This window comes from Peromyscus californicus, unplaced genomic scaffold, assembly GCF_007827085.1.
Source record: "Peromyscus californicus insignis strain IS unplaced genomic scaffold, ASM782708v3 Scaffold_9__1_contigs__length_137607984, whole genome shotgun sequence".
Classification (NCBI taxonomy): Eukaryota; Metazoa; Chordata; class Mammalia; order Rodentia; family Cricetidae; genus Peromyscus; species Peromyscus californicus.
The window spans coordinates 132,400,486-132,413,758 of record NW_026294617.1 but is presented as its reverse complement, the minus strand read 5'-3'; the positions used below and the strand labels follow the sequence as shown (position 1 = coordinate 132,413,758).

The 13,273-nt window shown below is 43.1% G+C and overlaps 1 protein-coding gene across 4 annotated transcripts in view; it reads right to left on the bottom strand.

Annotated features, from left to right (window-relative positions):
* Positions 1-13,273, bottom strand: part of Erich3 (glutamate rich 3) — a 115,608-nt gene that overhangs the window by 35,209 nt on the left and 67,126 nt on the right. For all 4 annotated transcript variants that reach the window (XM_052732124.1, XM_052732125.1, XM_052732122.1 and 1 more), the window contains 2 exons: positions 11,870-12,056; positions 4,797-5,101 (listed from right to left, as the gene is read on the bottom strand). In XM_052732124.1, coding sequence (XP_052588084.1) covers positions 4,797-5,101; positions 11,870-12,056 — 492 coding nt within the window. The remainder of the gene's footprint in view (positions 1-4,796; positions 5,102-11,869; positions 12,057-13,273) is intronic.

The following is a 13,273-nucleotide window of genomic DNA, read 5'->3' as shown; positions in this document are numbered from 1 at the left end:
CATGTATACTGTTCACCCATACAACGCACAAAATAGTTACAACTCCAGAATACAAACTCTAGAAAACAGAACATCGCTGTCACAGTCTCAAATTTACTTCATTCCCTACAGGGAGAGAGCAAATTTGTACCAGGGAAAGCAAATTGTCACATCATATAAACTCCAGCTGTCTCTCGTGGTTATAATTCTTCACCTTTCATATTTAATTGTTGGCTCTTTATTCCCTACCCCAAACTAAAAGTCTCAAAATGACAGCATGCCAGGGATAGACAGCAAGAGGCTCTCGTGCAGAACCAATTAAGCAAGTAAACAATTATCTTCAACCTAAAAGATAAAAGAAAATAAAGATTTCCCAATTTTTATGTGTTTCAGTTATTAGATATTCCAGCTTTTCTGGTGGTGGGGCCTCCTAGGTAATGTACTTGAGAACTGCCCACCCTAAGCAATCAAAGAAAGTTAATTCTGAAATAAATACCCTATGCACAGCAAGTGTTTATGCTGTGAGAACCAAAGTGAGGTAGAAATAATAGCAAAGTGGGCACGCCAAGATAACATGAGATTTTGCACACCTAGGGAATGTAAGTGTCTGTAAAACAAAGTCACAGATGAAATGACCGGGTGGGGAATTTAGTTCATGTTTCAACACACAAAGAGCAAATAGAAAGAAAATAAAGAGATTAATATTTAAATATTGCTGAGCAATTTACAGGGCATTTTTTGTAAGAGTTTATTTTTATTTATGTGTGTGTGTGCCACATATGTGCAGGTGCCCACAGAGGCCAAGAGAGCATTAGACCTTCTGGAGGTAGAGTTAAGAGGCTGTGGGTGATGGGAACCAAACCCAGATACCCTGGAAGAGCAGCAAGAGCTCTTAAAAGCTGAGCCATCACTCCAGTCACTGGGGCAATTTCATAAGCTTTAATTGAAATTTTAATTAATTTAATAAATTAATTCATTTAGTTAGTAAGTTTTAACTGAAAATTTTCTGTGTGAAAGAGTATAGAACTGAAGAAAAAGAGGCCTAGCAGTAAGCTAACTCCTGCATCCAAGAGTCTCCAGTCTCTGTTGAAGAAACAGGATTTCAGTACACAAGAAAGAGGACACTCATCTTATACAGAGGTCTCAGTGGTTACTTCTGACACTTGAAGAGTTCATTCTGTGGGTTTTTGCTTAGAACTCATGATTAATTATGTGAAATAGTATCGAGGGCAGCTCTCCCTTTATCCATAGTTTTTAACTTTGTGTGGTTTGACTCACACATGCTCAAATACAGTCAGAAAATATTACATGGATATTTCTAGAAATTTTTTTTAAAAATGTGATTTTTTCATTAACTTTTACCAGTGAATCTGTGTACCCTCTGGAGGCTGAATTCAAGGCCTTGTGAGTGGTAGGCAAGCTTGGTACCACTGAGCTAGACCCCAGCTCTACCCTCACAATGTATTCTCATAATTATTCTATTGTAGGAGTAATTGTTATTAATCTTTTGTGCCTAGTCTATGAACTACATTTTAGTATGGGAATGTATGTATGTGTGGAAGACATCATGAGAAGAGTTCAGTTTACCTGCCGAGCACACACACATGCCTATTGTTAGGGTGTGTGTGTGTGTGTGTGTGTCCTGTTCTTACATGTGCACGTCAGGTGTCCTGCTCTGTCACTCTTCACTGCAATCCCTTCACACTCTCCATCTTATTCCTTTGAGACAGGGTCTCTCACTGAACCCGAACTTAGGCGCTGCTGGCAACAAACAAGCCTCCAGGGATCCTCTTGGCTCACCCTCCCCTAGTGCTGGGTTACAGGTTCAGGTGACTATGCCCAGCCTTTTACAGGAGTTCTGAGAGGTTGAACTCAGGTCCTCATGCTTAAGTAGCAAGTTCCCTTACCCACTGAACCATCTCCTCAGTCCCACACATTTATTATTTTGTAGATATTTGCTGCTAGTCACAAGATAAGCAGGAGCCGGACAGAACATGAGTGTAATATAGTAATTCCATCCATAGTAAAAAAAAAAAAAAATAGTAGTGAAATATGAGGTTTTGTCCATCAGATAGTCATGTGTCCTATACCCAGATAGGACATTTCTTAGTCATGTGACCTCAGGCAATTTAACATCTTTAAGCTTCAATGTCTTCATTCACGTCATGCTTAACACAAAGCTGTGGTGCTCTTAGAAGTAGTGATACTCAGCTCAGCCCATGAGTGAATAGGTCATTAGAAACAGTGTGGATCAGAAGTAATGGTAGTTTGTAGCATGAATCTTAAAAGTTCTTATTAATAAAATCAAACCTGAGCCAAGTATTGGGGTGAACACTGGAAGATCAGAGAGACAGAACAGCCACCTCACCTCGCCAGTTCCTCAGCTGATCCTGTTTCCTCAGACTGGAAGCCTCTGAGTCCTCATCCAGAATGAATCTCAGCTGAACTGTGCTGTTCCAAAGCCTGAAAGCTTAACCAGCCAAATGCTTAACCAGCCAAATGCCTCTAGTTTCTGGTCTCCACGCCTTATATATCTTTCTGTTTTTGCCATCACTCCCTGGGATTAAAGGCTCGCTTCTTGGGATTAAAGGTGTGAGTCACCATTCCTGGCTGTTTCCAATGTGGCCTTGAACTCACAGAGATCCAGAGGGATTTCTACCTCTGGAGTGCTAGGATTAAAGGTGTGAGTGCCACCATTTTCTAGCCTTTGTATCTAGTGGCTGTTCTGTCTCTGACCCCAGATAAGTTTATTAGGGTGCACAATATTTGGGGGAACACAATACCACCACAGTAGTTGTCACTGTATAGTGGAGGGACTGGTATTGAACAGGACAGACCACATGAAAGTGTTGTCATGTGGGAGCAGCACACATTGTTGGAGGCACCCAGTTTAGATCAGAGCAGCCCAGTGGCCACAGTCAGGGCAGTTACAGGCATACTTTAAAATGGGCAGAAAACAGAAGAAACATTCAGGGAAAACAGAAACAGCCTTGCATCCTATTTTTGACAGGCTTCTGTGTTTTCCCATAAAACTTACAATTGAACCTTGCCTTAGCTCTGAGCTACAGCTTCCATCATCCTAGGAAAGCTCAGTCCTCCATCAGTCTCCAGCCTTCCGTTTTCATAAGAGCACAAGTCAGGCCACCCTTGTGTCACCCACTCGTGCCTTAACTAGGAATGAGCTGGTGGTGTGTGCTGGAACAGTGGTGTGTGCTGCAACAGTGGTGTGTGTTGGAACACCCTTCTTCTACCAGCTTCTGCCCTCCTCCCAAGTTCTTCTGGAGCACTCAACTGGAGTGTTATCTTGAATCCCCACTTAGGGGGAGGAGCACCAGGTGATCAGGTGTGGCACAGTCTCTCCTAACCTGGCTCCAGCTCCATGATGAGCCACAGCCAGGCAGAGAACTGTGACATAACTCTGGTTTTCTCTGGGTCCTCATGGAATTGGCAATTAAAACCCATTAACTCACCAACACAGAAGACAGAACAAGGCTAAAGGGCATGGTCCCAACACAGCCATGTTTGTAAAAGAGGAAAATAGTGGAAAGGGGCCTCAGCCCAGCCTCTTCAAGCCTCTGTCTTATGAGAGGAATCACTGGGAAGAAGCTCTCTGTAAACACTGCAGTGACCTCTGATATCTTCAAATTCCCCAGTCCAGGGAAGAGTAAGAAGTAGGGAGGATTATAGAAAGAAGTGAACAGGGTGCAGCGTTGCAAGTGAAATCCCAGCTAAAATAGCCCCATTATCTCTGTCATCAACACATGAGGTTCAACACTCTGGTTTGTGCCTGCCCCACCCCCTCACCCCCCCGCCCCAGGATTTCTGAAATCCTTGTGCAGCAACATAAAAAAGGAGATTCTAAGAGGCCAGACCCTCCACAGCAAACCCTGACCTGTGGCCACTGTTGCTCTAAGATAGTCTTTGTGTTCTGTGTGTAAGGAGAAACACTCAGTTCACCCTTCCTGATTCCTTAGGAATATCACAGGCAGCCACGCAGTACCTGAGACCATCGGTACAGAATGACTTAATAGTCCGAGAGTCGATCCACACAGGTATGGATCTGAATTCAGTGATGGTGTCTGTGCATGAGTGAGAGCCATCTTCCCAGCTGTAAATGGAGAGAAGGACAAGGCAGAGAGTGAGGACGTGCCCAGCACACTGGTCTGAGCCTGGCAGTGTTATCACTGCCACCTCAACTGTGCGGGTGTGTGAGTGTGTGTATCTGAGTGTGTCTGCATGCTTACATATTTTTGTGGAGGGAGAATGATGGAGAGAAGGAAGGGAAGGGGAAAGAGAAGGAAAGAGGGAGGCGAAGAAGAGAGAGGGAAAGAGGGGGAGAGGAAGAGGCAGAGGGAGATGGAGAGGTGAGAGCGAAACACAAGACAGACAGTCTCTAGGACTTTGAAATGAATACAAGCTGCTGTTAGTGTATAATGTCCTAGCACCAAATGCTTGTATATTGTACTTACCAACCCTGGAGTGGATAGTCAATGCTATTCCTACGATCACATTCAAAAACTAAATAAATAGACAAAATTCTGTTTGATCAAATGGTCTTAACAGGAATGAATTCTGACTCTGGCTAGCAGGACAGAAATTTCTTTATGTCCTCATACACACAGAAAGTACATCAACACTGCTAGGCCAGGAAACCTCCTCTCAGAAAAAGAACTTGGGACTCTACGAGAAACAGTAAAGCATGGCATGGCTGCCTCCAGATTAGAGCTAAGCAACAGCCCACAGATCACTCTGAAAGTCTTGAATGATACTCAAACTTAAGGCATCAGCAACACCAAGGGAAGTCTGCTCTTGGTTACCGTATTTAAAAGTGTTTTCCTGGTCCTCTTCCCAAACATCTTGTCCTGACTCGCCCTTCCATTCCATTTCCTCTATAGCCGTTCTCACTTCTCTGACGCCTGACTTTATTTCCTCCGCTGAAAAAGTGGTTGAGACCAAGGTTTCTTTCCCCTCCATCTTGTTCCTTCTCGATGGTGTATTATCTCTGTCCTTCCTCAGTTTCCCCTGACTCTTCTTCAGTGGTTCCTCCTTCTTCTCAGCAGTCTTTTCCTTCCTAGGTTTTGTTGGAGATGGTTTTCTGTCAAGGCCCATGGCAATAATACACCTGTGAGAAATACCAGCATGAAGGCTTTATTAACTTATAGTAATCAGAGTCACACACTTTATAACTCATGTGTATAATATTCTAATAAAAATTATGAGAAATATTCTACTTATGTACTTATATGCTGGTTTAAAATAAGTCATAATCTTTTAATATGAAAATCTTGTATATGAACATAAATTATTAATTTTAAGGTCAATAACAAAAAATTTTAAAACTCTCATCAACCAAGAACTATAGTGTCAAATGTTTACAAAAATCATATCTTAAAGCCTCTGAGCACATTTTATAGATTTACATATATAGTATTTTATATGTAAGTAGATAGGTACATAGGTAGTGATTCAATAGATAGATAATATACAGATAGATGATAGATAGACAGACAAACAGATAGATGAGAGACAAATAGATCATTTGTCCTTAGGTATTATATAATCAAGGGGATGGAGAGAGGGCTCAGCAGTTCAGAGCTAGTTCCTCCTGTTCTCAGGAAAAACTAGAAGGACCAGAAAACACAAGTTTGGTTCCCAGAAAATGAGTTGGGTGCCTCATAACCATCTCTAACTCTAACCCCAAGGAATCCAATGCCCTCTTCTGACCCCTGAAGGCACCTACACACATGTGCCATACACTCATTTATACACATGCATGTACACATAAAGAAGATGAAGCTTTTAAACAAATACTTATATAAATAATCAGAAAAAAGATATTATTGTCTTTGAAATTCATTATTCTAAGAACATATTAACAACTTGCATTTACAGTCAATTCAAAACGTGTGCTTAGTTTTTAAGAAGCAAAATCAGTCTACTGTTGCTGTTCCCTTTAAGTAATGTGGGAGTCCGTGCATTTGTTTCAACAGAATCTCCATTATTGATTTTAAAGATGCCTTTGGAAGCCCTTCTCCGCAATCTTCTGCAGATTCACTGCTGGCAAGCTTTTGTTCTTCAAAAATGGAATCAATATGTAGAAGTCATTGCAAGTCAAATTTGGTGAGTCACCTAGACATCTTGAGTGTATTACGGTGAAGATTTTAAGCTGTTATATCACAAGTAGTGTGAACACATTGTCACATATGTAGATACCTTTTCTATGTCTCAAGATGTTGTCAGCATAAAATTTCTAATACTGGTAACACATCAACAAAAATGATTATGATGACAACAGGTCACTGAAATCCCCCTGGAACAAGTTCTCTGTTGTGCATTTAAGATACATTTTTAAAGACTTCTTTTGTTACTTGTGTGTATGTGTGTGGCTTAAATGTATGTACATGTACCACACGGGTGCAGGTGTCCACAGAGCATAGAAGAAAGTATCAGATTCCCTGGATGGAGTTACAGGCAGTTATGAGCTTCCCGATGTGGGTGCTGGGAACAGAATCCAGGTCCTCTGCAAGACCAGCAAGTGCTTTTACCCACCACTTAGTCACTTCTCTAGCACCGTACCCAGTATTTTAGGGGATTCAATACCCCACATTATAATAAATTATGACTTATCACCACTGTACAAATGCAGAAAATGTGGCGGGAAAAGTCCCATGGTTTCCTCGAAATCATTTCCTCGAAAGTTAGTGATGGAGTGCTGTGGCTGCTCCACCTGCTCCACTCCACTGCTTTACAGAGTTCTGCTACTACATGTGGCCCTATGATGATTAGTGACAGACAAATGCCTCTCTGCTGGGTACACCAGAGAACTTACTCACACATTCTCACTGGGAAGGTGTTGTCTAGAGAAATGTCCTCCAAAGCCTATAGATAATCCTAGATAATGCACAGACATTTCTGTGGTCACTCATCTGTATAATCATCCCTCTCAAAACCGCAAGTGTGCCTCTCACATGCCACATATTCTCAGGACTGCTTCACTCATGGACAGATGAGAAGGGGTCAGAGCACAGTCCAGTCCAATCAACAGAAACGATGACGAAATCTGGAAACTGCCTCGACCTGATCCAAATCCAAGGACAATTTCTTTCTTATCATGTGCATATGATGTATGTATGGACCTGTCTGTGTGTGTAAGTGTGGAGAGAAAAACTCAGGAGCTGCTCTGTGCCTTCCATCTGGTTTGGCACCTGCTGAACCTCTGTACACCAGGATAGCTCCCCACAATCTCCTGGGGAGCTAACAGTCTGTCACTTCCGTCTCACTGTAGAGAAATAAAGAGTACATAGCCTCATCCAGCTTGGTATACCTTCAGTACAAAACTGAGGTCTTCATACTTGGGCAGCCACAGAAGTATCTCCAAGCCCAAGTGCAGTTTCTTAAACTGAAGATTTTACTGAATTTTCAGACATCTTCAGTCTTTAAGTAGCATGGAAACTGCTCTTAATCAATTTCCCCCAAAAAGTAAGAGCTGAGTTCTACCACCAAACACTTCGGCATCTCTCTGTGTGATAAAGCTCAGAGTGCTTACACTCCACCTAAAGCTCAGGCTGCCAGACCCGAGGGCGTGAGAACCAAGTGTCTCATCCAAATTAAGCATGGTAAGGGCTTTTCCCATCACTGTGATGTTTAGTGCGTGGCTTTCCCGGGATAAAGATGCTACACATCTTCACAGGATGTCCTTATTAGCCTCGCCTTCTGTGCCAACATTTCTTCCTTGATCGGTGGCATCAGCAAACCCAGGGCCTGAAGCCTGTGATTCGCGTTACTTTGAATGTGTGCTGTGGCTGTGTAAAGGCTTTGAAACCTCCCTGTTTCAAGCTCAGACTCTTTATAGCCCATCTGCCAAAGGGAATTGGACCAAGTGAGTAACATCTGGCTCCCCCATCACTGACTACCTCTTTAGTGTCTGAGTGTAATTCAGTGTTGATTCTGATTACTGAAGCTCAAATAAATTACTGGAAGATTTGAAGTTCTCTCCAGTGGAGCAGAAGTCAAGTAAACAGGACTCTAGACTTGTCCACCCATCCCTGCCCACTTCTATCACTATGAGAGGACCTTTACCTCACCTGTGACAGGGAGACAGCAAAGAAGACTACTTCAAGCATTCCTTGATGTCTCTGAAGGAAGTGGTTTTGGAGCTAATAAAAAAAATGTAACTATTCTCTAAGAACTGTAAGTAAATCACTTGAAGGTGAAAGGCCTCACTCTTTAATCTTGTAACTATTTTTAAAGTCTTGGAAAGAGCAAGAGAATAAATAGACAGGCCACATGTTAAAACACAGAATTGCAGAGGAGCTAGAAAGCACTGAGTAGGAGAGTGGATGTCAACGGTCACATGCTGCTGGCTCCTAGTCCTCCAAAGAAACTGCACGGGGCTTAGTATTTCAGTTCCCGATTACACAACTCAAGGAGACTATTCCGGGCATTAGTTACTTTTCTGCTACTGAAATAGAACTCCCCATGAGAATCAACAGAGGGATTGAAGGTGGATTTAGCTTACAATTACAGAGGAATAGAGTTCACCATGGCAAGGAAGGACTGCCAGTCAGAAAGCAGAGACCTCCCATTTCATCCACTTATAGGAAACAACACAGGGAGAACAGGAAGTGAGCCAGGATGTAAAACCTCAATGCCCTCCCCCATGTCATACTTCCTCTAGGAAACCTCCTTTCCCTAAGGATTCAAATTCCTTCCCACAAAGAAGCACAAACTCCATGTGTTCAAACACAGGAGCCTAATGGGATATTTCTCATGCAAACACCCTGTCTTGACACAGATGACTGAGTATAAACTCATTCATTTTCCATTGAGTTCAGTGGAAATCTCTGAAATGATTTGCACACAAATAGGGCATCTGAACTGAAAACAGAATGCAGTGGGTGCAAAGCCCAGCTGGACACTCCTGCACTGGACCTTTCACTCTACTAGTCCCTAGACTTTTTTTCTGACACCTATTCTCTTCCCTAAAACCTCCAACCCCTCCTCAACCTCAGGGGAGAAAAGTATTTCTTTGTTGCTTTTTCGAGACAGGGTTTCTTTGTGTAACAGCCCTGGCTGTCCTGTAACTCACTATGTAGACTGGGCTGGCCTCGAACTCACAGAGATCCACCTGCCTCTGCCTCCCAAGTGCTGGGTGAGCTACCACAGCCCAACAAGAAAAGTATTTCTTATTCTAGAAAATGGCAAGAGTGGACAGAGCTTCCTAGCTGGGCCAGCATCCCACCATCTAACACGCACTGCCCAGCCATCTCTCCTTTCATCAAGACTGAAAATTCTACCTGAACCCTCAATCGTGGTTTCTCAAATCTACCAAAGGGTTAAACTCTACCAATTTCCCTCTTGTGTATCTTCGGGATTTTTCCATGCACCAGTATTATCTAGTAACATAAATTCATGCCATTAATATCACATCCTGAAAACTAAAAGACCTTTCAGACTCTATACAGTCCTGGGACCATACAACTGCTGTTTTTTAAAGGGAAATTCCCCACAAAACATTTTCTGTAACATTATTTCCCTCATTACTTTATGAGGCCACTGTGATCAAGCTCCAATCCCTGCCACCTTGCCTGGATAACTTGTCTCAAGGTCACTAATAAGCATCACCAAGTTGATAGTCAGGCTCCTGTTGGGATGGGTAATTCAGATGGTCAACATGAGGGGATGAAGAAGCATCTGTGGTATCAGTGAGACTCACCTTCGTGTGTGTATGAGGACTTTTCTAGAGAGAATTAACTGAGGGGGAAGACTTGAAACTAGGCAGTACCATCCCACAGGCTGGGGTCCGGTTCTGTCCCATAGTTCATCTCTCTGCTTCCTGACTGTGGGTCCCTCTGCACACTCCCATCGCTGTGCTTCCTTGACTAGAATGGCCTTCACCCTCACAGCATGGGCCAAACTACAGCCCTCCTCCCTGCAGCTCTTGTCAGACGTTCGTTCACAGCAGTGTGAAAGGTTGGCACACCCGTCTTCATTGTACTAGTGTGTAACCTAGCCGCACACTTGGCTCCATTAGCCACTGCCTTATTCTTCAACCATTTTATTTCCAAGATAATTCTCCCTCAGGGTTCACGTTCAGAAACTGACTTTGCTGTTCTACAGTCCCCTTCTCCTTGGTGCAAAGCTCACTTGTCAGGAGTCCTCGTGGTCTTAAGAGAGCCCATCCCATCCCATGGATTTACTGCCACCACTGTAAAACTGTTCTCAAATCTGGACATCTCACCTCACCTGAGATTCAGTACCCAACTGCCTACTCGTCATCAATACTGCCACTTGCATTAGCTCACAGAAGATTAAAACTGCATGTGTCCAAACCCAAAACCCCTTTCTTCCACCTCTCCAACTGCATCTTCCACAGCTGATCTTAAATACATACTAAATGCACCTACTTCCTGTTGCTCAAGTAACCTGTTTTCTTTACTTTTGTGTTCATTTTTTGGTTTCGGTATAAGAAGTGGGTACAGCACCAAGTGAGCATGGGTTGTGTGAATAGAGCAGGACTTCGGGTGTCCATGCTTGGATTTTATGTAGGTGTTGGGGATCTGAACTCAGTCGTCATGCTTGCACAGCAAGCGTTCTTAGCCACTGGGCCGTCTCTTCAGGCCCTAAAACAAAAATGTTTGAGTCATCTTTGACTCTGCTCTTCAGATTTATGCCTGGGTCCACCCTTGAGTAAGCCTGATAAACTCTACCATCAAAGCACACAGCAGACCAAATCCCTTCGATTCTTCCTGCCATTCCCTACGCTCCAGACCAAAGCGACTTCGATTCCTCTTCTCAATCTTTTCAAGTGTCCTCTTAGAAGATGTCACTGAATCACCAGCATTGCTCAACACCTACTTTAGAGACTCTCCAAAGGGAGAGTCAAAGTCAAAGGCCTTGGAACGACTTCCGGATTTCTCAGGACTCATCCCCGCTGACTCTCTAACCTCTCCTAACATTATTCCATCCATTACTTTGCTCTGATTACACAAGTTGAACACACCAGTAACACTGTTGCCTCTGCCCTCCCCATAGGTCTTCTAACTGAAAAGCTATTTGGAGGAAGAGATCTTTCTGGTTTCTGCCTAAGGAAGTCATAGGATTTTTTTCTTGATTATGTTACATTAAACGGCACTCCCTCTCAACCTGGTCCTGGTCACTCTATAAATCCCTGCCTCACTTTTTTTCTTCATGCTTATCTTTATTAGACCTCTGTCAGATTATTAGTATGTTGTTTCCCTCTGGGAAATGGTCTCATGAATATTTTGTGTTCTAACTTGATATTTAGTCAATTCTTCACAACTATTTTGAGGAAAAAGCAAAGAAAAAAGAAGCCTCCAAGTATGAGTCCAGACTCAGACAGGCTGCCCTGCTTGGAAGTTGATAAAAATAGCAGTCATTACACTTAATATTGAAACCAGGACAAGGAGACACAATTGGGTGATCTAGGAGTGTGGACATGTTTCCAGTAGGCATAGCCTGGGGTATCCACACGCAGAGACAGATGATGGCATACCACATGGGCGTGGGGGGTCAGTCTCAGGCTAACCAAGAATAAGCAAGAATTACAAGAAAGACATGAAAAAAATGGCCCCTCTCCCTGCACACATGGAATTCAAGGCAGTGTGAGGTAAAAGAGAGATGATAAGTAAGACAGAATCTAAAATGCCACCAGCCTGTCTCTTCTCTATATAATACATCTATAAATCTGGTTTATGTCTTATAATTTCAAAACCAAACATTCATGGTTGTAGTTGACAATCTTTGACTTGGGTTTTTGAGACTGTATATACTGACTCATTTTCCTTAAGAACTGTACAGAAAAAAGAATCAGTGAAGGAAACATAGCAAAGCGGTCACTCTAGCAAAGGGCGCGTGCTGCCTTCCATACCTGTAGCAAGGAGATGCCTTCTCCACATTCACGATCCCAAAGTAGCCTCTCTTGCCTCCGAGCCTCGAGCTCCTACGGTGCTTGAACTCGCAGCAGGAGCTGAGCCTGTTCACTTGAATCCCGTTCAAAAAGAAGGTGAGGCTGAAGGGGAAGCCATGGTGTCGTTTGGAGATAAACTGAAAGGTGTCTGCAAGTCAAAAACACACATTCCTGAGAGCAACTGGCTTCATGCTGATGTCTTATAAATCAGTTTCCTTTTCAAAAACTGTATTATGCTACAGAACATACTTTTTAATCTGAGAACTTTTTTTCAGTACAGGGGGTGAAATCAGGACGTAACATATGCTGGACATCACTGTGCTGCCAAGCTCATTTGGTCAAATGCTTCCCTGTGAGCAGGTGAGCCCAAACTGGATCCCCAGAGACTGTTTCCTAACAAAAGCCAAGGCTGGGGACACATGCTTAAAATCTCAGCACTGGGGAGGCAGAGACAGGTGCATCCTAGGGCTTAGCTTCTTGTTGAGGTTCAGGGCAGTGAGAGACCCTGTCTCAAATAAAACAAAGTGGATGGCACCAGAGGCATGGCACCAAGGGCATCTTCTGGCCTCCACACATATTCACACAATCATGAGTCCCCTCTCCCTCACACACACATGAAAACACATACCACAGACCTTCACACACAAGTATATCTTTTAACTGTGGCATTAAACATTCTAATCATGATGCATATATTGGTGAGAGTTATTTTGACTCCAAGCTACACTTACTTCTATTTGCCTTTGAGATTCTTTTTCTCCCTACCTTCTTAAGCATCCTACCAAGAAATTAAGAATTGATGTTTGTGATGCAGTATTAATCACTACAGATCTTTACAATTCTCTGTAATAAAATCCCAAACAAGAGATGCTCTACAGGATGACCCAGAATCCTGCTGCACATTCACTTCCAGGGGGCCCTTGAACGAGTTCCAACTCCCTGCCACACATGCATTTCCTATCACAGCTCTTATTACAATCTGTTAAAATATGGCCGCACTGGAGGTTTTTAAACTTTAATGTGCAATGGAACCACTGGGCACGGGCGGGGGGGAGGGGTTATTAAAAGACAGGTGCCAACCCTTTCCAAAGAGTTTCTCAATCAAAAGGGTTGCAGTAGAGCTGAGGACAATTCTGATTTTTTTTTAATTGCTTTTCTAGTAAGTTTCTGGTGCTGTTGCTGCTGGGCCTCACATTCTAGAGCCCCAGTTCAGATGCCTGCTGGGCAGTGTATTTGTAAAACCTGTGATGGCAATGCTAGTCTACTCATCTTGGTTCCTTCAGATCCTACCATGATGGCAAAGGAGGCCCCAAATAATCAGTTTGTGAGTCATTGTTTTAACCTCTTTCCTGCTCAGTGATTGAA